At 43.8% G+C, this 23,740-nt stretch overlaps 1 protein-coding gene, 1 long non-coding RNA gene and 1 pseudogene across 2 annotated transcripts; 2 read left to right on the top strand and 1 right to left on the bottom strand.

Annotated features, from left to right (window-relative positions):
* The first annotated feature begins 1,830 nt into the window (after positions 1 to 1,830).
* LOC106866127 lies at positions 1,831 to 4,347 on the top strand. The gene is made up of 3 exons (XR_001406059.2): positions 1,831 to 2,125; positions 2,943 to 3,002; positions 4,135 to 4,347. It is a non-coding gene; the product is annotated as an uncharacterized LOC106866127 (long non-coding RNA).
* Positions 4,348 to 17,359: 13,012 nt separating this feature from the next.
* On the top strand, positions 17,360 to 17,719 carry LOC104583194. Its single transcript, XM_010234980.1, has one exon. It carries the CDS (start codon positions 17,360 to 17,362, stop codon positions 17,717 to 17,719), a length of 360 nt encoding a protein of 119 aa, XP_010233282.1.
* A 3,565-nt stretch (positions 17,720 to 21,284) lies between these two features.
* Positions 21,285 to 23,663, bottom strand: LOC100832129 (annotated as a pseudogene).
* Between the last annotated feature and the right edge of the window lie 77 nt (positions 23,664 to 23,740).

Here is a 23,740-nt window from a genome sequence, read left to right as displayed (position 1 = left end):
GTTATTGTGATGTCACCCACCGTAAATGACTTGCCCATGCTCTCGCTTTCCTTCTTCTTCATCTAGTCCTCCCCTTCGCTCCGCGTCCTGCACTAGTACTTTCTCAAGAACCGCCTACTCCGACCCTCGTCTTTCAAAAATATACTGCCCCCTAGATTGCAATCGGCATCGATGCGGTGGCCATTCCGCCATGGATGGGAACAGAGCAGATAGCGTTCCTGCCGACTGGATGCACATACCAAAAGTCCTCTCCAGTTAATCTGTGATAGATTCGACCCGATTGCCATATCCCGCCTGGCTGATTCCATCCCAAACATGTGTGGTCCCTTAAGTCAGGCAGCCATGATGTTCCCATATAATCATCCCTGTTTTCTGCACACATGTCGTGCAGATCATAATGGGTTCGTTGCCACCCTTGTGCCGCTAGACAACCCTCCCACTCCACTTCCAAAGTTTATCGACACCATACCTCGAAAACCACGGCACCTGGGTTGGCAACAGCCAGAACTGGGTAGCCTTGATCCGTAGCCTGCAGGACTCCGATTGGTCGTCCTGGTACATGGTTAATCTATACAATAACATCACCATTGCCATCCCGTCAATCCAAGACGCTGGATATCAACCCATGCCACATTATACAAATGGATACGAATATGACCTGGCACACACATGGCTACGGAAGATTGTTTTGTTGATGCCCCACGCAAGTACACCTATGTCTGGTATTACCGACTCCTTGCGGTGTTCGACAAGTCCCTCGCCGTATTTGGTTATCCCCATGATACCATGAGCCCGTGGACGCCCCGCCACACTGGGAGGTACTCAAGAATGGCTATCTTGGCAGTTCAAAGTATGTCGACGTAGTTTGTATAGGGAGCCGTATCTCCTGTTACGTCGGATATTGGCGATGTCTTCATGTGGGATCCCAATCGTAATCAGCTCCCATGCTGGGACTATGAACTTGTCTCAAACATGGCACCACCATTCTTACTCGGTGTGCCACTTCCAAGATCCCAAACGAAGCGACCAGATGTTGCGCCAAGTGCGATGCCGTGGCCAGGCATCAGGCAGTATAGCAGCCTTGTAGTTGACGATGAACGCGAAGACATGCATATGCGATCTGCATCTTATACAGTTTACAGATGGCAGATACAAAGGAGATTGATTAATTTTTTTCCACCTGGGATCTCTCCCCTTTCCATTGTCGAAATAATGGAAATACAACGTTTTTGTTACCTAGAATGACGCTGGAAACAAGAGGGAGAATAGAAGAACAGGGTGGAAAAGTAATACGTGGGTAGGAAACCCGCTGACCAGTACTCGCAGTCGAGATACTGACTATGGGACAAATACCTGACCCTGCCCTACAAACCCCTTAAGGTAGCAAACCAACATTACAAAGTTCAGATAGAACATAAACTAGCGATACAAAGAACCCCTTAGCAAAACATAGTGACTAGCGCAAGAAACAGTAGCATCTTCAGAACTAGCGCGAGAGACAGAAACATCCTTCAAGACGCCAGAGAGAGAGTTGGAGCACCCATACCATCATCAGTTGATGGAACATTTCCCTGCAGAAACTGTGTAACATACCACTTTCATCATGCCTGTGAGAGTGTTTTGTTACTTAGGAGAATTTAGTTAATTTTTTTTGCCAAAAACAAATTAGTACTATATATAATTCATTTTTGCTTGGTGATGTTTGCTTATGTATTTCGGTCAAGGCAAGAGACAGCCCAAATGACCCTTGCGCATCATCTAAAATGTCCAAAAGTTGTGTCCCTTAACTCCATATTTATCCCAGCCATTAATCCCATAAAACAATCCTCTTAATTCCCATTTATATTCCCTTGTGGAACTGCCCCTCACGACCAAGCAACCACCACCCACTCTCACCATTTCAAACACAACACCATCCCTCTTCCGTTCTCCATTCTCCACCGAAGGAGTACTCCACAGCAAAGCACCGAAGAAGTTAGATCACAGGGAGAGCATCCGGTCATGAGCGCACACCAGGGGAAGGGAAGGCCAGGCCACGGCAAGAAGGAAGGGCTGCAGTTTTCATCTAATCGTACACCAGCCATCCAGTTCTCTTCTCTTTGATCTACTTCTGTTCATCGAATTGGTGAGCATCTGGTTCAATCAACATCTCTTTTGAATGATCCTCTACCCAGCAAATCAACTATTGTGCAACTCGGATCCAATCACACCAAAACCTATATTTCCAATTTCTGTATTTTCCCCCACCGATCCGTTATTGTTTCCATGTTCTATTTTCATCTCTAAATGTCATTGGCACTGATTAGAGGTTATAGACCAGTCTCGTAGGGATTTGGAACTCAAAATCTCAAAACATCAATTCTTGCATATAGAGATAAATAGGCTGATTTCATCTTCTTCGTTAGATTTACTTTTTGTATGAAACTTGCTGCATATTAAATATCTAACATGTTCTATCATTCATGTTAGTACCCAGATTTACTTACATTCATGCTAGTGAAACATTCCTTTTCGAATTCCCATTTTTGGGCAAGTATTTTATTTTCTAAAAGACAAACTTTGCATTTTAGTTAATCTGTTTGACCTGAAAATTCATATGCATGAATTTCACTGCATTAAATTACATTGCCTGACATCTTAGATATTTTTAGGAGTATTCTGAACATGCTACTGATCAATTCATCCATATCCATGTTCTTGCTGTATGTATATTAATTAATTTTGCACAGATTGATAAAATGGTCATCCTTGCATGGGTTTGCCGTATAATTTTTTTTGAGGATCAGTATTCTGTTGTGGATTAACTGTAGTATTTCTAGCCTATGCTGAACTGTACTGTTGTATACATGTTTGTGAATTGCTGATTTGTGTGTTGCTCTTTATTCGTTCTGTTTGGAGTTTCTGCTATATATTTTATTCGCGTATACATGTATGACGTATAGGAGGAGAGGGCGAGTTTGGCTACAGTTCAGCAGGCGTAGGAGAACACATCCAAGTTGAAGGTGCCACCACATTGTTCTGATCCTATATTTTCCCAAACTGAATCATTTACTCAAAATTGCATTCTGAGTCAAAATATTTATGACTATCATCAATTATGATGCCATGACATGTTACTTACTGTTAGTAGCAGAACCTTAACCTGAATTGTTGATACTTAGCCATGCTTAATAATTTAATTCATGTTCCTTGCAAGTATGTTTTGATGGTGCAAGACTATCAAGAGTGAGTTGTTCATTTAAAACTGAATTATTGTGAGCATGTTGGATGCTGAGTGTGTGGTCGGACTTGTGCGACAAGTGCCGGCGGGTTTTAAAACTATTCTGGTTAACTTACCAAGGGTATGGCGGCATCGGATGATTGGTGGAGTGGGTTGGAGTCCCTCGAGTTTGTGGTTTGCCGTTGTACCCTATAAGGGAAAATGCCTGATTACCGCTAACTTCACCATACCAGTGCAACCACATGCCTATATGGGTACGGCGTACCAACTAGGTTAGCGTGAATTGGTGGCGTCTCGGCCAAGTGGTTGTTTGGGTCTTGCGAAGACTTGACGGATGCGATCCCTGGTGGACGTACTCACCTCCTATAGGGAAACCTTAGCGGGCTGAGACAATACTAAGGATCGTTGATTGAAAGGTCACGTAATCGACACCATTTGCTACTCCGACGGGAGGACAGCAATGGGGTAACACGTCGTTTTCATGTGGGTCCAATGTACAACCTCTGCATAGTGTAAAACTATTCGGATAGCGGTGTCTGCGGTCATGGACGAGTGAAGTGGCACTTTGGGTCAGCTACCTGTCATCTCTGTATTCTCAGTGTTGGTGAGTGAGTGTGTTGGGTCGACAATGGTCGATTGTGCCGCCAGGTCATGAGGATCCCGCTGCTTATCCGGTGTCGTTGTTGAGCGGCATTGGACGGATACTATATAAATTGTGTGTTAAATGTTTCTAAAATGTTTTGGAGAATTGTTATAAAATTGTATAGACATAGTTGCTATTTTTGCAATGATAAACAAGCCTCTATCATACAGCCTCATATAGAGTCTTGCATAAAATTAAGGTTAGGGTAGGGTGGAGCTGAGTACCATGAGAAGTACTCAGGTGGCCATTTCTTTTATGTTGTGATGATCAGGAGCAGCAGGTTTCGACAGTGAGTACGACAAGGAGTACTAGTGACGGTGTTTTGGACTTACGTCGACTTTTGCTTGTGGAGTTGGCGCCACACCATGCTATTTATTTTTATTTCCGATCTGTGAACTCTATTATGTCATTTGTGTTTTTTACCATATGTTCAGGATGATGTAATAAGTCACTTTTATTTATAATGCCACGTGTATTTGATTAACCGCTTGTATCATTTACTCATGTATGCTGTTGATCCTTTGGGACATGCTTGAGTACGGTGAATCGATGGTCTATTTCTGATCAGGGGTCTTACACTCCGCATGAGCTCCTGCACATTGGCGATCAGCTTCCTGGCGCCCTCTTTCAGTGCCTCAAAGTCGTGCCCCTTGTGATGACCTGCCCAAGATAAAAGGTATGCACATGCAGTGAAGATAATCTCAAAAGGAGACCTGAGTTGTAGTTCTGAAATATAACACGATTTCAACATTTCCAAATTGCCGAGGTGATAACAGCAAGGCCCACCACAAAAAATCTATCTCCTCAAGGTAGATAAGCATGCATCCAAGCAAAAAAATGCCAAAGAGAATTTGGAACAACAAAAGTACCAAGCAAAGTTCCCACCACTTCCCAAGCCACTTTGGAGACAGAGCAAAGAAAGAAAAGATGTCTAGCAGATTCAATCTGGCCACAGAAAAAACAAATTGTTGAACCTTGCCAATTTTTCATGCTATGCACTCTCTAGTAAGTACAGCATCCTGAAACAAAAGCCATAGGAAGAATTGAATCATGAGGAGAATTTTAGCCTTTCAAATCCATTTGTGGTGATCACCATGTAGATTTCTTTCCGGCCACTGATAAAGAGATTTGACAGTAAAATTGCGAGATTTACCAAGATTCCAACTCACAGTATCTTGCTCATTAGACAATAAAAAAGATTCAACCTTGGCCCTCAGCAACCCCCATTGCACTAAAATATTAGGATTTAGTTGCCTCCTAAACCTCAAAACAGAACCAGCATCCAGGAAGTCTTTGATAGTTACATCCGGGGATAAACATGTCATATAAATCAGGAAACTGAATAGACAGCAGCCCATTATTACCATCCCACAACCTCATGGAGTCCCCATTTCCTAGATTAATTTTCCTCCCAGCCAAATAAAATTCTCTAACTTTCGTCAGGGCTTTCTAGCATGGAGAGTCTTGCTGCCTCATCTTCACTGTAGGAAAAATGGCATTGGTGAGATATTTCCTCCTCACGACAGCGTGCCAGAGCCCTTGCCCAATATCTAGTTTCCACCACCACTTACATAAAAGGCTTATATTTTGCTTTCTCATATCTTTAACCCCCAAGCCACCTTTAGGATTTAGACCTACACACCCTATCCCACTTTACCAGATGATACTTTTTTTCCCATTCCCTTGCCATAGGAACTTCCTTTTGTGCTTATCCAATTTTTCAATAAAAGTTTTTTAGCAAAAACATAGACATATGATAAGGTAGGCTAGAGAGACAAACATTTAGCAACACTGTTTTACCACCCATAGAAAGGCGACATCCTTTCTAGGCCTCTAGCCTCTTCATGAATTTAATATCAAGGAAATCCCAATCCTTGTTGTTAAGGGAAGAAAAACTCACTGGGACTCCTAAGTACTTGAGAGGTAGAGTGCCAATCTGACAACCAAACAAAGTAGCATATCTGAACTAGTATTACCCCCCCGCCCCCCCAATCAGATAAATCTCACTTTTCATGAAGTTAATTTTTAGAAATTCAAGCATACATACACAACAAAGAGTTTCATATTAACAACTTTCTCCTCATCATGTTGCGGACAAATCACAGTTTCATCTGCATATTGTAAGATTGCCAGTCCATTTTCAATAAGATCAGAGGCCAAACCAATAAATAGGTTATTCGATTGACCTTTCAAGGTCAACACCATTTTAGTAAGAACTTCAGTAGCCAGATTGAACAACATAGTGCAGAGTGGATCACCCTGTCTTACCCCTTTAGCACTCTGAAAATAAGGTCCAATAGTATCATTCACCTTGACACTAATAGTGCCATTCTTGAGAAATTTCTCAGTCCATCCACACCACTGTTCATTAAACCCTTTTAATTGCATACAAGATAGAAGGAAAGCCCAATTCACTTTATCGTAGGCCTTTTTGAAATCAAGTTTTAGGATAACACAAACTTCCTACCTAACATGAGTATGATGCATGACCTCATGTAGAGTAAGCATCCCATCCATAATATTCCTCTTTTTAATGAAAGCATTTTGCTGAATACTAATAAGTTTGTTAGAATAAGGTTCCAACCTCAAAGTCATAGTTTTAGTGATCCACTTGTATATACATTTCAGCAGACAAATAGGCCTGAATTATTGAACCTTGTCAGCACCAGCAAGTTTAGGCAACAAGGTGATGACACCATAATTGAGTCTCTCAACCTCTAATTTAATAGCATGGAATTCCTGTAACATCTTCATAATATCAGCTTTTATAATATCCCTGATAGCCTGGAAAAACTCTATAGGAATATTGTCAGGACCAGGGCCTTATTAGGTTTCATTGAGAATAAAGCCAGTTTTATCTCCTCAATCTGGAAGGGTCTAGTAAGATCTTCATTATCTTGAGCATTAAGGATCTCATGAGAAGCCCAAAGATTAGGAGGTACCTGGAAAAGGTTTCCAAGGACAGGTCCAAACAACTCTTTATAATAAGCAGTGGCATGAGCAAGGAGATTTTCAGTGCTCTCAATGTTCACATCGCCATTCTTTAGATTATAAATGGTATTTTTCTTTTTCCTACCATTAGCAATTCTATGAAAATAAGCTGTGTTTTGATCACAAGGGAGATTAATTGGAATACAAGGGAGATTAATTGGAATGCATATTGAGCTAGAACAAAGAACATGAGCATGTACGCATGTATGCTGCTAGGCCACTAGAACATGCACCATGCTTTACTCGTTGAGATAAGAGCTTGCAGCTTCTTTTTTTTACTTGGTCTTATAAACTTTTCATAATGTGCTATTTTTTTAGGAAGCTCAGTCATGTCGGGCTCCTCTCATGGATCTCATTACAGAGGCAGGTTTAACCAGTTTACGGATGTTGTCCCGCCTCGTGGAGATATCAGGGCAATCGCGGTGACTATCATCAGCAAGGCTATGATTTCTTGCCTGACCATGGAAAGAATGATCAGAACTAGCCAACTGCACGTGAGCAATGCGGACGTGGCCGTAATAATTGATTCCGTGGGCAAGCTTATCGGAATAAAGCCAATCGCTTTGGCCGTCGAGCCCGCGAGCATAATTCTTCCGGTCGCACTGACCGAGAAACTTCTGAGGAATCAGGAGGTGGACAGCCAGATGCTAGTGGCATGAATAAATCCCAGGTAACATGCTGACATGTCAAGTAATTAATATCATAACCCAAGGTAGCATTATCAGCACGTTTAAGTCATTAGCTATATTGGTAGTCCAGCAACATGTTTGTATGTGGTATTAGGGCAAATCTGATGCACCCATGTAGCATTATGCCTTAGCTTCTTTGCTCAAACTTGTAGTAATCACAGTTGTAGCCCCTGGACCTGAAATAATTGATTTGCAAGAGTAGAACATGACTAGCGAATAGGCTTTAGTCCAGTGTCTATGATAGCTTGCACCAGAGTTTTTTTTTTTTTGGAGAATGTATAGCAAATCCTCATTATACATCATCACGTGAAGTTGTTCACTCTAACGTGGGAATTTTTTTTTGAATCAACTCATTACTCACGTATGTTTCACGTGTGTATTTCTTTGCAGGGTAATGTTGGAGATAAAACTTTGCCCCCTGTCAGCCTGAAGACTCTAAGAAATGAGGAATCTAGTGATGATGAATCGTTTATTTGGCGTCGTGAGTTTGAGCCGCAATGTGACCTCTAGGTCGGGGCTATCAATCCAACCTACAATGAGTCAAAAATATATCACATGGAGATTGTGCAGAGAAAGCCATCTCATCGGCACTAACACATATGGACTTGGAGAGAAGCACCGGGGTGCATATAATAGTTGACCTTCCTACCGAATCAACTAGCTTAGTTGCTACTCCAATTATGACACTGACACGGTTTGTCCGACGGCGTACCCTCCTACAAAATCCTTGCTAATATCGAGTTCACCTTCTAGAGGGTCCAAAGTTGTTGGAGGAGGGTACGCCGTCGGGCAGACTGTATCAGTGTCATAATGGGAGTAGCAACTAACCAAATCGATTCTGTGGGAGGGTAAACTGTTATATGCACCCCGGGGCTTCTCCCCAAGCCCGTATGTGTTAGTGTCGATGAGATGGCTTTCTCTACGGTCTCCATGTGACGTTTTGACTCGTCGAAGGTTGGATTGATAGCCCTGACATGAACGTCACATTGTGGCTCAAAGTCATGACGCCAAAATAAGTGATTCATCAGCACTGGATCCTCATCTCTTGGAGTCTCCATGCTGACAGGGGGCAAAGTTATATCTCCAACATTACCCTGCAAGGAAATTAATGCACACGTGAAACGTACCTGAGTAATGAGTTGATTCAAAAATAAAAAAAATCCCACTTTGGAGTAAATAACTTCACGTGATGAATAATGACTATGTGAGATTCTTCAAAAAATATATCTTTGGTGGAAGCTATATCATAGACACTGAACTGAGCCTGTTTGCTGGTCATGTTCTACTCTTGCTTATCAATTATTTCAGCTTCAGGGGCTACAAATCCGATTAACTACAATTTTTAGCATGCCACATACAAACATACGGCTGGCATGCAGCTAATGACTTAAACGTGCCCATAATGCTACGTTGGGTTATGAAATTTATTATTTGATATGTCGGCACGTTACCTGGGATTTATTCATGTCACTAGCATCTGGTTGTCGACCTCTGGATTCCTTAGAAGTTTCTCGGTCTGCGACCGGAAGAATTATGCTCGCGGGTCGACGGTCAGAGCGGTTGCCTCTATTCCGCTAAGCTTACTCACGGTATCGATTATTACTACTTGATGATAGTCGACACGACCGTCCTGATATTCCCCACGAGGCAGTGCAATACTACACTGGTTAAATCCGCCTCTGGGATCCATGAGCTTGACATCGCTGAGCTTCCTAAATAAACAAAATAGAACACCAACTGTGTGACGCCATACGCGCAAGCAACTGCAAGCTCTGTTCCAACAAGTAGACCAATGAGTTAAGAAGGGTGCACATGTTCTAGTGCTGCTCATGCGTATATGCTTGACCTCTGTTCCAGCCCAGTGCATGCTGAACATGATCTAATTAATCAATCTCCTTTCGTTTTGCCATCTGTTCTCTGTACAGGTTGCATGAGCATGGCCGTACGTGTACACGTCGTCGTGCTCATTGTCGACTACGAGCTGCTGCTACGCTGCCGGCCGGCACGCAGTGATGGGTTCGTCGCATGAAAAGCAAAAAAAGTTCTACGAGAAGTGCGGAAAAAACCCAAAATCATATCTATTAGATGTAAGTAATGAGAGGAATTATGACCATCATACCCTCGTAGAGCACAAATCGTTACGGTCACGGGATCGTTGTTGGCGTAGTGAAACTTTCGATGGGATCAATCTCAGTACCGAACCGACGGCGTGGTGGTAACTATGGTGGAGAGCTCTGCGGACAGGGCTTCGCGGTGTGCGAGAGAGGAGGAGGAGAGGGGCTCAGGGGAGAGAGATCCAGCTGAGTGATTGGTGTGTTCTCTCCGCTTGCCCCTCACCTCTATTTACAGAGGGGGTGGTGGTCAGGGTTTGTCCCTCCTCCAAAAAAGAACTAGGGCTGGCCAGACCTGCCCGGCATTCCCACGTACGTGGAGTTCCACCACGTGGTGGAGAGCTCCACCGAAGGCTTCCTTTTCCCCTAATGGGGATAATTAATTAATCTAACAGAACCCCAACTAAATTCTCATGAATAACTCGGAACATTTCAGAACCTTCCGAGAACTTCCAGAACCTTCTAGAATACTCTCGGTCAATACCAGAAAATATCCCGAACTTCTCCGAAAACCTGAAACAGCTTTTTCATATATAAATCTTTATCTCCGGACCATTCCGAAGCTCCTCGTGATGTACTGAATCCCATTCGAGACTTCGAACCAATATTTTATCAACATCTATTTATCTCTGTGAGATCGAGATAGGCAATCAGAAGGGGGGCGAGGGTTGAATGATTGCGCGGAAGCAAATTAAAACTTTTCCCGAAAGTTCAAACCCTAAATCACCTTTCTGTCCATGATAGTAAAACAGCCGTAAATTTTGATTGGATGAACCAAAAAATACTTACGAGTATGCAAAATAAAGGTATTGAAATTATATAACTAACGCAACAAGAATCAGCTCAATCGGACGTATCAATAAAAAGATATGATCAAAACAGTAACAGCTCACAGAAAGTCATGAGAATTAATTTATAATCGATTTCGAGGAATAACAAGAAAGATGAAGTAATCGCAATCTTTTAATTGCAACGATGATCCGAGAAAAACAAAGATGACACCGCCAACGAATCTCTTAATTGCAACGATGTCGATCGATTACAAAAGATGCAACCATGCATCCAAAACTCTCCAAGAATTGATCTAGATCCAAATCTCTGAGTTTCCTCACGTCCTTAGTAAAACCCTAGTTAGGACGCCCTCTATTTATAAGGGAAAATTTGCGACCCTAAACCGAGTCCGAATCAGACACGAACTCCTCTGTCTCGGTCGCTATTCTGCCCGTGAGGGCCACATACGACCTCGGATTGAGATGACTCCAAAAGAAAAGTTGTTCGCCTCGACGACGCTCACAACTTTAATGTGGACAACTTTTCCATTGGACACCATCTTTATGGTGCTACTGTTTAATCTTTAAACAACTCTCATCCAGCCACGGCTGGACCTACATGTCTTCACGTCGATGCCACTCCATGCCATCAACTCTTCTTGTGATGTCTTCAAAACTCGACCATCACGTGTCGAATATCTCCATACCGTACATCTCCGGTATAAACAACGTACGACAAACCGGTGCCCTCCCGGATCATCGTAGTCTTCACTTTCATTATTCCTTCGCACGAACGTCCCGCATGACATTGATCCCTCGACCTCAGCTTCTCCCAAACTTCGTCCCTCGATCCCTTCATCGACCACGGTACTCTAGCTCCGGCAACACCTGAAAGCGAACACACAAATAACCAGTACGAGCACAAGTCCACGACTTGACTCAGGGTAAGTTCCACACAACTCACGTCATGTTTTCACATAAGAAACTAATGGATCAACACACCACTAGCAAAGCACTAAGTCCAAACAAAATACAAGTCATCATATAAGTATCCATATTATCCAAAGTATCCACATCAATGTTTCACCTAAAACACTTGCCAATGTTACACATCACCTATGATTTCGCAATCTCTCCCTTGATGAAAACATTGGCAACATCTCATAAACACCATAGATTGAACATTGATTGGCATACACATTCACTTAACTCTCAGATTTTCAAGGTTTGAAAAGAAAACGAGAAATATCAAAATGTTGGAGAAACACCAATAAAGTATGTATATGAGTTGAAATCTCTCCCCCTTTGACAAAGAATTTCATCAAAACTACACAAAAATATTTCCCCCGCTTCAAAAAATGTTTCTTTAAACTAAAAGCGATTTTTTTGTTTATTTTGTCATATTTCATTTTTCTTTGTTGTAACGAGCATTATGAAACATCATGAACATGATAATTGTGCATCCAAGTCATGTAAAAAGTAGTTGTACTCGACATGTATATAAGTATGATGTAATCTACACATGACTAACAATCAAGTATTGTTACGATTTGTTGCAAGACATAGTCTCCCCTGTCAACTACATCAATACTTGAATACAAAATAGCTTGCAGCACATTACATTAAACATACCACTTTATAAAAGCATAATATTTATTTTCATTGAATTTATATATGCCAAGTCAATTCAACCTTGTCAAGCCTATAGTTAAAACACCATGCCAAGCCTATGTCCAAAGTGCAATGATTAACAATCGGAAGCTTAAGGCAAATGGTAATCAATCAGAAGCTTAAGACAAAGGTTTCAATAAGCACAGCAACTTCCAAGTTCATACCAAAGTGCAATGGTAAGCAGTCTCGTGAATATGTAGTGCGACACTGACATATTTATTTAGTAAAAATTGCTTGACACCACGTGTCTTTGTATATTTGGAACCTTGATACCATTATATTTTCATCATTGCTAGTAATTAAGTATCCAAGACCAAAATAGCTAACAAGTTCCAGTCTTGATCCATACAACCCAACAAGCACTTTCCGAGATACCTGAAGCACCTTTATGATCACCCAGTTACGAGATGACGGTTGGGTCCACAAAGTATTCTTTTGGTACTAGAGAGTGGAATGATCTCATGGTCTAAGAAAATGATACTTGACATAATAAAATCATTAGCAATTTAAACTTAAGTAACACGATCAAAAGCTATGCTTAGGTTTGAGTCTGTCCATCAATGATATGACCTCGTTAACATGTCTATGGTTAGGAAATCTTAACCATCTTTTAATCAATGAGCTAATCTAGTAGAGGCGTACTAGGAACACGTTATTTGTTTATTCATCCACACATTTATTTAGTTTCCTGTCAATACAATTATAGCATGGACAATAAACATTTATCAAGAACAAGGAAATATGATAATAGCAAATTTATTATTAACTGTAAGGCATATTTCCAACACGCATTACGTACATGCATGATACGTCCCAGTACGGCGATCTCATGTAGAAATTCGACAACAAATCTGTAACAACTGCTCAGAAATTATATTATATCAATGTACCTGATCTCAGAGCGGCGCGCCCGCAAAGTCTCGCTGTGCCACGCAGAGCCACACGCCCTGATCCTGCTGATCTCTTCGGCGCTCCCATGACGACAAGAGCAAAAGCTGTTCCGAGGGTGCCTTCTCTTTCGCTCTCGTATGTATGGAGTACAGTTAGAACTGCAATTTTGTGACCTCGGGGTACAATTTGACCCTCCTTGCTTCAAACAAATGAACTAAAATTTTAAAATGACATAACTTTTTGAAAAACTAGTTCATTTGTTTGAACTAAGGAGGATCAAAGGGTACGTGAGAGTCACCGTGTTGCACCTCTAACTACAGTACGTGGTTAACTCAAACCAGCGTGGGCTACGCAACTAGCTAGCTTTGAGTCCAAGAGAATTGATCTGACTACCTACGGTGATCAAGTCCCATTTTTTTTTAGGAACATACAGTAGCCAAAAAGCCTACTGCAATATATTAGATCAAGTCCCATTGAACAAAGATTTTGTTTATCTAAAAAAAAGATAGCAATCCGTGACGGGATACCACCACAACAGCCTCGTATCACACATGGACTCCTAATAAATTACGCCTAATTGGGCTTTTCTCGTACCACCTTTAAGTCCACCAGGCCCGTAAGCTTAAGGCTGGGTTGAGTTTTAACTTTTAAGTGCTAATTGATCTCTCGCGCTGAAACACGAGATCTTAAATTTTTTTGTGAGTCGGCTTGTATTTAAGCTCCACGCACTCGGATCATCTCATCAACACCGCAGACATACAAGGATTAGTATTTGTCTTATGAACAGCTACCAATTAGCCTTTAGATAACCATAGTAATTAGCATTAAAAAAATTCATCCAGCCCGGGCAGCCGCCCGGGGTCGTGTACATAATTTTTGGGAGCAGTGATAGTGCGGTACATGTAGAACTGTGAAAGCTTTCGATTTTATTGGCTGACATCCAGGGACGGAGCTAAGTGGAGCCAGCCTGGTGCAGAGGCACCAGGGTCAAGAAAAAAATTTAGTGCTAATTATGCCTTATGCCGCTGAACCAGGGATTTGTGACAACTGTGCACCAGGCTCAGGCTCCAACCGGCCAAGCCCACATCAACCTGAAGCCCATGCGACAGCAGGCCTGCCTATTAGGCCAGGCGCTACTTGCAGGCCCTAGAATAGTCTGTCCATCAATCGTATGGATCGATCGTGCGCGTACTGATTCCGCCCGTCGCACTCGCCCCTGGCCCCTCGATACCATCGTCCTGACGTCGTCGTCTGGTCTTCCCGTTCTAGGCAGAAGTTCGAACTCGACCAAAAAATCACGGCCCGCCGCCGCCGCTGCGCCTTGAACTAGATCTGAGGATCGGAGCCGGCGAGGAGCCGCGCACTGCGCACGAAATTCATCACGCCATCAGGATCAGGTTCTTCCCCAATCCATTCTTGCGTTGAACTCGATCCGTTCTTCCCCAATTTTGCTCCATTAATTAAGCTGCTCAATGATCAAACTCTCAAAATATCAAGAAGTTTGTATATTTTATTTGCCAAATGTAGGTACCTAATATCATGGATAGGTTTCTTTTGAAACGAAAATCATCGTCACAAGAACAGAATGTTCGTCTAGAAGATATTGATTGGAAAAAGGGGATTGAATACGAGCTTTCACAAAAAATGATAGAGACAAGGAAGCATATTTGTTATCCTTTGGTTTATCGGTTTTTGAAACTAGTACTTGCATTACCTATTGCCACTGCTACACTTGAGAGGTGTTCTTCGGTTAAGAAACTTGTGAAATGGACTTGCGCAATCGGCTCAGTGATGATAGTTTGAGTGATAATCTCATTTGCTATATCGAGAGAGAACAAATGAAAAAGTCACCAATAAACAAGTGGTTGATCGCTTCATGAAACTAAAAGAGCGTAAATATTGAAGGTAACGTTCTTCATTTTGCTTTTTTTAGCTGAAAATTTAAAGTCAGATTGTCAATTTTATAGGTTACCGAGTGCTTGAGGCTGGATGATGTATTTTGGCAATGCCAACTAACTTTGATAAGTGGATTCGTTCTTAGTTTTTTCATTTTGGTACGCGCTTAAAGATTACTTGTTTTCTACTACATGCTAGCTATTCTAAGAATTGCGAAACATATTATTAGAAGTATATTTTTGGTTCAAATTGCATTTTCTTTTGTGTGTATGTCAAAGTTGTGCACCTGGTTAATTTTTCCCTAGCTCCACCCTTGCTGACATCATCATAGCAATTAAATGGTCAAAATGTAATTGATACATATACCATGTAAAATGGTATGGATTTGTCACCACATATACGACATCTGCCGTGACTTTTCCACGAACCATTCTGAAGGAACAAAACACCATGTTTATTGTTTGCATACTTATCAATGCTCAATGTTTTTTTTAACCTATGTGCCGGTGCAAACATGTTCTAGCATGCATAATCACGAGAAATTGGTTTTTGTTGCACTGGTTTTCTTAGCGTTGGTCCGGGTGCATGGTTTGCAACCTTTGGCTGGTCCACTTGAACACTTCGAGGATTGGGCCACTGCTAAACTTCATTACAATCTCCGTCGATATTTCGACAGAATTGACCCAAAACACAAAGAAATTTGAAAAATGGACTCCTGGTGAAACTATTTCACAAAACTGACCCTTCCGTGTAGCGTCCGCATACCGAGCGTTATACATACACTATAACGCCCTGAGTCCCGGCGTTACACAGGTGCCAGCGTGGCGTCCCTGTCCAGCGTGGCCACGCGCCAGTATAGCGCCTCGTCACCAGGCGCTATACCCCTCTGCACTACCGCTCGGGCCAGAGGCGGAAAGATAGAAGGGTTCGGGCCAGAGGTTCTCCTGTTAGAACACAGCGGCGGCGGCGGCGGTTCCCCTCCAAATCTCTCCCCCGATTCGTCCCAATCTTCGTGGAATCCGTCCGGATCGGCTCCCCCAGGTATTCTCCTCCGATCCCCTCTGTTTCCTCCGCATTTTGCCCTAGGAATTTCTCTGCATTGAGGCTTCGAGTTGGATTTGGGGCAAACCCTAGTTTATGTAATTGCTCAAGAATGTTTGGTTGGAATTATGAAATGGTATTGAGGGTGTCTAGTATTTGGATATGTAGCACTTTCTTGTTGGAAATATTTGGGGCAAACCCTAGTATATGTACTTGGCCCAAAAAATGTTTCGTAGGTAATTATGGAATGGTATTTAGGGTGTCTAGTATTTGAATGCCATGCACTTTTCTTGTTGGATATTAGTCAATCTCACGGACGTTGATGGATGTTTTCCATTCTAATTATATTCTAAATGGCAAGAATTGTTCATGTTCATCATGTGGACAAAGAGGCATTTTTGGGAGGCAATGTAAAGGTAGACACGGAGGAGCGAGACTTGGTGTTCGATTTTAGTCCAACCTATGCCGAGCTATTGGAGGAATTGAGGCTTGAGTTGAAATGGATGGACCCAAGTGATGTGGTAGAGTTGGAGGGAAGACACAATGTTGGGTATGGAGTGCACGTCCGTTGGAAGACAATGTGCATATCTTCCGAGCAACGTTGAGAGGCATACAAAGAGACGGTGGCCCAATCACAAGACAAAGCTCTAGAGATATTTGCTACAAGAAAGACTGTTCCAGATTCTCACATTCACCTGAACCGTAGTGCGGCTTCCCCTTCTTGCGCAAGAAGTCATATCCGAACTGAGCCAAAAGTTGAGGCCGATGTTGGCAACACTACGATGAGTCGTCCTGAACCTGAAGAGACACAACATGAAGAGGCGCAACCATCGAGCTTGATGACAGACGAACAACCTGAACCATGGCTAGAGGAGGACGATGATATGCATGACAATAATGTAGGTGATTTGGAGGCATATTGTGAGCAAGAGGATATGGACCGTGAAATCCCATTTAACCGAGTATTTGCATCGGATTCGGATGAAGATGGTCCGGAGGAAGAAGTTGATGAGGATGGGTTGATAGCCAAAGAAGCTAACGCTTTCAAGGTTGTAACTAGCCGGGATCCAAGTATACCATTTTTCCGTGATGTTAGCCTGGCGGATCAGGCCGTGGTTGACGGTGGCGAAGGGTTCGTGCTTGGACCTAGGCCAAGTTCCCATCGGGATGTGACACAAAGACGGTATGGCATTAAGGCTGGTTTGAGGTTCCGAACATTCCTGGAATTTAAGATGTGGATAAAGGAGTTCTCCGTCAAGCACCATCGACTGTACAAGGTTGTCCACTCTAACAACAAGATTTGATACACGGTTAAGTGTACCGAAGATCGTTGTCCATGGATTGTCCGTGCAAGGCCACGTAAACTAGGGTCCGAATGGTACATCGTGAGTTGTTGTGCTACTCACTTGTGCGATGGTAAGAACATAGATGAACCTATGGTGAAGAACGATCATAGACAGCTGACCTCAGAATTCATCGCTTATAGGCTTTCTAATTCCATCAAGTCACTTCCAATAATGCCCATTAAGTCGGTCATGGAGCTTGTCTACACTCTCTTCCATTACCGGGTGAAGTATGGGAAGGCATGGAAGGCGAAGCAAGCCGCATTCAAGATGTTGTATGGTGACTGGGAGCAAGCCTACAACCGTCTCCCAAGGTTGTTGGGTGCTATGGCGCATACAAACCCGGGCATGGTTCATGTGGTTGAGCATTTTGGCCAACAAACAAGGACTTACAAAGGTGCAACCGTGCGGATTTTTGGCCGTGCTTTCTGGGCTTTTGAACAGTGCATATAGGCTTTCCAAGGCTGCAGGCCAGTGATATCCGTGGATGGCACCTTCTTGACCGGCCAATTCAAGGGCACAATGTTGGTGGCAATAAATTGTGATGCGAACAGCCGGTTGTTGCCTTTAGCTTTTGCATTGGTTTCAGCAGAGAACAACGATAATTGGGCATGGTTCATGGGTCTGCTTAGATCGAAAGTTATACGGCCGCAAAGGGAAGTATGTGTCATATCCGATCGCCATCAAGGAATTTTGAACGCGGTGGAGGTTGACATTCCTGGCCATGCTCGATTGCACCATCGATGATGCATGCGGCATTTTTGTGCCAACTTCTTTAGAGCATGTAGGAACAAGGAATTGACGGACCTTCTTCAAGAATCTTGCAAGGCTTACTCTGATCGGCGTTTCTCAAACTTGTTAAACGCACTGCTGGCTTCACGGGACCTCAGCGCAGGGGGGCATGAATTCCTGATTAGGCACCTCGGTGATAGATCGAAGTGGGCACGCGCTTTTGATGAAGGGGGCCGCCGGTACGGTCAAATGACAAGTAACATGGCGGAATGCTTCAATAACGTGCTGAAGGGGGTCCGTGCATTGCCCGTTACGGCAATAGCTCAATACACTTTCGATAAGCTGAATGAGTACTTTCTGAAATATTCAGACGAAACCGCCAAGCAGATTCTAGGTACGTGGAAGAAGCGTAACAAGCCTCTCGAATACCCACCTAAGGTTGATCATTGGTTGACATATCAGTCACGGAAGGCGCACACTTTAAAGCTTGTATGCTTTGACAACGATCAAATGATTTACCAAGTAAACGAGCCTGTTGGCAGCACAAGCGATGGTGTGCAACATGGAGGCAGGAGTTTCGAGGTCTCGTTAACGAAATTTGAGTGCTCGTGCATGAGACCATCGTTGATGCGTCTCGCGTGCTCACATTTGCAGGCGGCGGCACGACTTAGAAATGTCAGTGTTAACAATCCGCTGACCGTGAGGGAGTCCGAGTACTCGATCGATACCACAAGGAAGACATGGGAAAGTAGATTTCACCCATACTTTGACCAATCATGGTGACCTGAGTATCATGGAATTCAGATGTGGCCCGATCTAGAGTTGAAGGTGGTTTCACGAGGTAGACGGAAAACCAAGCGTCTTAGGGGTGACATGGACGGATGGGGTGGTGGCGGCTGCCGAGAAATGGGCAACAATATATTCGAGGAGCCTTCTGAAAACTCAAGGTGTGGAGATTGTAACTTGGAGGGACACAACACTAGAGGTTGCAGCAGCCAGCAATCTAGAAACCGATCGACAAGAAACGCGGCAAGCACGAGCCAACATGATGGCAGCCAACAAGGTACTGCCCAGCAATCTCCAAGCCAACATGGTGGCAGCCAACAAGGTACTGCCGAGCAAGCTCCAAGCCAACTTGGTGGCAGCCAACAAGGAAGTACACGAGATGGTTCTAGCCAACAAGGAAGTACACGAGATGGTTCTAGGCAACCAGGACGTACCCGAGGGAGAGGTCGCCAACGAGGTACTGGTACCCAACAAAGAGGGACACGAGGGAGACATACATTTCAAGCTCCCAGGCAACAAGTTGTCAACCGGGGTGGTGGTATGATTGGATACCTATCAGGACCGTTTCCGTAAGAATTTCTTTATTCCATTCCATATTTGTTTCCGTAAGAAATTTTTTATTCCACTACATATTTGTTTCCGCAAGAATTTCTTTATTCCACTACATATTTGTTTCCGTAATATATACATTATGATGCTACATTACCAAAACTAACATATAAGTTGCACATTTTGTAGATATGGCCGGTACTCAAACTCCGAAGGCGCCACCTAAGTGGGACGATGAAGAGGAGGGGGCCAAGGGTGAGAGGCTAGGGTGGTGGAAGGCAGCTAAGATGAAGGTGAAAGAGCAGGAAGCAAGGGAGAGGGAGAAAGAAAGAATTAGGAAGCACGGTGAGGAAGTTCAAGAGGATTCTCGAATGAGATTTGAGGCGCACATGTACAGTTGGAGCCGGGAAACTTGGTTGAAGCAACAAGCTGAGCTTAGGAAGAAAGAACAAGTAAGAAAATTAACTGAGTCATGGGAAAGGGCTGAGAAAGAAGCCGCCAAGAAGAGGGAGAGGGAGGAGAAGGAATGGAAGGAGAAGCTTGTTCGTGAGGCTAGTCGCGCAACGGCACTTGACGACGAAGCAAAGCTGAAGGAGAGGGAGAGGAAGGGAAAGGGTCCTTGTTCGACCCAATAATATGTATTGAACTATGAACTACGAATTAGAATTTGTAATCTGCATTGAACTATGAGATGGACTGCACCATTTGATTCAGGACATTATAGATTCCGGGTGTGAACATTTTATATGTGCTGTTATGTATATCAATCTGTCTATTGCATCACAGCTGTTTGTTTGAATTTGCAACAGCTGTTTGTATTCCAACAACTGTTTGTTTGAATTTGCCCAGGTCAGTGCGTAGCGCCGAGGCGGAGGGCGCTACACATCCATGTTAGCGCCTGGCGCCTGGGCACTATACTGATTAATTTTAGGCAACAGAAGGGTCCAGTACCGTTTTGGGGCCGAAATTTCTCCAAGTCAGTTTGTAGCGCCGAAGGGGAGGGCGCTACACCTCCATGTTAGCGTCCGGCTCCTGGGCGCTATACCTATTAATTTTAGGCAACAGAAGGGTCCAGTACCGTTTTGGGGCCGAAATTTCTCCAAGTCAGTTTGTAGCGCCGAAGCGGAGGGCGCTACACCTCCATGTTAGCGCCCGGCTCCTGGGCGCTATACCTATTAATTTTAGGCAACAGAAGGGTCCAGTACCGTTTTGGGGCCGAAATTTCTCCAAGTCAGTTTGTAGCGCCGAAGGAGAGGGCGCTACATTTCCATGTTAGCGCCCGGCTCCTGGGCGCTATACCTATTAATTTTAGGCAACAGAAGGGTCCAGTACCGTTTTGGGGGCCGAAATTTCTCCAAGTCAGTGTGTAGCGCCGAAGGAGCAGGTGCTACACCTCCATGTTGGCGCCTGGGCGCTATACCTATTAATTTTACACAGAACAGTTACATAACAGTGTTCACAGTTCACAGTTCACATACGCAGTTCACAGTTCACATACACAGTTCATCGTTCACATGCACAGTTCTACTAGCTTAGCACCAGAGCAAGAAAAGTAGACATATATTCAACTAGTCTGAGAGCACACGAAATAGAGTTATAATAGTTCAACAAGTAGCACCAACGAGAAGCATGACAGTTATGTAAAAACACATCTACTTCCTAGACCCTCTTCCTCTCTTCGAAGCCAACTTCTTCCTTCGTCGGGGTGGTTCTGCGTCTTCATCATCTTCATGTACCTCTTCCTCTTCCTCTCCTTCTTGCTCTTCTTCGGAGATGCCCCTCATCCGTCTCCTTGAGCTGAAAGTAGCTTCCTCTGTAGCTTCCTCATCTTCACTGTCGGAATGAACGGCCACCTTCTTCTTTTTCGTCGAATAATCCGATGGTGTAAATCTGTGGGGTCCCTTTCCCTTGTTTCCACGCTGCTGCTTAGGGATTGAACGTTGATAATCACCTAATGTGGTTTCATCACCCACAGATCGTCCTTCCTGCATTCGATTGCCATGTCAATTGCATAAATGTAAGCACAATGTGAGCACAACTGCATTAATGTAAGCAGAATTCAAACCCAATTGCATTAATGTAAGCAGAATTCAAACCCAATTGCATTAATATAAGTAAAATTCAAACCTCATTGGACAAGTCATCTTGAACATCTTCCTCAGCATCGGTGGGTGAAGACGAACTTGAGAGTGCTGACGATGACATCTCGCGGTCACGGCAACCTCCTATCAGGTTGGCTAACCACCGTAGCCTATTGCCCTGCCGTTGTATTGTTCAGAAATGAAAAATTGATTTCTCGGTTCACATATATGCAAATACAAAAGACTAGAGAAGCACGCACCTTCATAAACTTCCTTAGTGCACTCTCACCCTTTTTCCCGTGAGGAGTTTCATCGAGAACTATCTCTGTTCTGTCGGCGTCCTTCCTGATCTCATCACGCTAAAATGAGGAAAATATTAATGTGTAATAACAAAATATTGGAAATTGGGTTTAGACTGGAGAAGCATAACACCGTTACCACAAAGTGCAAGACATTCGCATATGATGTTTGCCTCCCATCCTTTACAAGCCTATTGTACTCCGCGTTTGCAGCCTCGTCGAATAGGTTGTCCTCTTCCAAAATCTCATGGCTGTACGCGGGCCGGCAAATCTCCGCTCTGGTGTTCTCAAGATACCAACGAAGGTAGTTGTTAAATGCATCAGGATTTGCTGGCCGTTGCGGCGTTCCTTCACCATTCTCCATCTTGGACAAGCACTTTTTGAACTTGTCCACATGCACCCTATGTTCCTTAGGCCAGTTTTGTTTGCTCTTCTGTTTTTTCCTATCAAGCCTACAAATATTTGGAAGGCACCATATTATAGCGGTAAAAAGGTAACACCGGAAAGCTTAATGAGAACAACAAAAACTTACTCATGCAGTTGTATGTTTGTGTCCTTCCACTTTGGGGGATTCGTCTGGAACAACCCAAACTGTTGCATCACACGCTGTGGTTGATGAAGTTCAACCGCCCACAAGCATATCATTGGACATCGCATCAACCACAGATGTCTTTCTTCCAAGCACTTCGGGTTTCTCATAATTGAATGGGACTCCGAAATCGTCCCCACTACCATATGGCTGCCATTCCACCTTAAACATATAACAAGCATCGCAATGTTCAGTTAGCATAGAGCACGGAAATCATAATAATTTTCTGCAATAACAATATTTACCTGCTCAGGGGTTAAAGTGTCGAACTCGTTCGTGTACTACCTGTACAGAAGTTTAGTGTCGTTCCAGTTTTCTCTCGTACGGTCCCACCTGTAAGCCCAAGTGAGTCTCCGTAGCGGGTCTTCTTCATCGTCCCAATCGTTGAATGCCAACGTTTCCGGGCGTCCAACGGGGAAGCGTTCCCAGCTCCAGATAGACAGTAGAAGCAATGGACCACCTATGCCGCTGTCTAGTTTGCTCCTAAGACAAGCATCGTCCAACTAAAACAAGAGGCAATCAGGAAATAAATTATGACATGTCATCAAAGGTCATTGCACATAGAGACAACAATGAAATATTTATTACCTGCCCGTAAAGGTAGGCAAGTGCAGCTGTGCCCCAGCTCCAATTGGAGTCCCATACGGTCAAGGCCTTCAGCCAATGCCATTGAGCTGTCCTGCCACCCCCGTCAGCAAAGAGAGTGCGTGTGATGACATACCACACGTATACTCATGCGTACTGCTCAACCACCTCGATGGCAGCATCCTCGGGGCACTCGGAGAAGTTCTCAACTATCCAACTGTACGTTGCTCCCGCTGGCACTCTGTCATTTGCGGGGTCCTCAGGGACCTCTGGTGCCCGACCAATAAGATCCGCCATCTGCTGGCGCCATCCCGAAGAGGCCGTGTTGATACACACTGGTTCCCCGCCGATGGGGAATGCCAGGATCATGGACACGTCCTGAAGAGTGACAGTCATCTCACCGGTCCGGAGGTGAAAAGTGTGGGTCTCAGGCCTCCACCGGTCGACAAGCGCGGTGATTGCACAAGCGTTCATGGCTGGTGTCGACCGGGTCACCATATGGATGAACGGAAGGAGCCCTGTCCTCAAGATGAACGGTGTGTACCGCTCATCGTAAGACATGGCGCCTGAGGAGGCACCGTGAGACTGAAGTTTGAGGGATCCAAGATCCTAAAAAACAAGTACAAAAGCAATTAAAGTTACGACCGTCTCACTTACACATTTCGAACAAAACAATGACAAAAAAAAAGAAACATGTAAATGCTCATTACCATTTCTTCATCCCGTAGCAAACGCCCACGGTGAGCCATGTCGTAGTGATCCATTAGGAGCGCCATCCCACATGTTCCAATTAAGACATATTATGAATTGAAGACAACCATCCAAGGAACAATCCAAACCAGCCATGCCTACG

This window comes from Brachypodium distachyon, chromosome 2 (assembly GCF_000005505.3).
Source record: "Brachypodium distachyon strain Bd21 chromosome 2, Brachypodium_distachyon_v3.0, whole genome shotgun sequence".
NCBI classification, from domain to species: Eukaryota; Viridiplantae; Streptophyta; class Magnoliopsida; order Poales; family Poaceae; genus Brachypodium; species Brachypodium distachyon.
The sequence above is the reverse complement of the archived record's forward strand: the minus strand, read 5'-3'. Positions and strand labels throughout refer to the sequence as shown.

Bases quoted from the DNA above. Each gene is read 5' to 3' on its own strand.
- LOC104583194 (XM_010234980.1), top strand. From the start codon at position 17,360: ATGGTGAAGAACGATCATAGACAGCTGACCTCAGAATTCATCGCTTAT.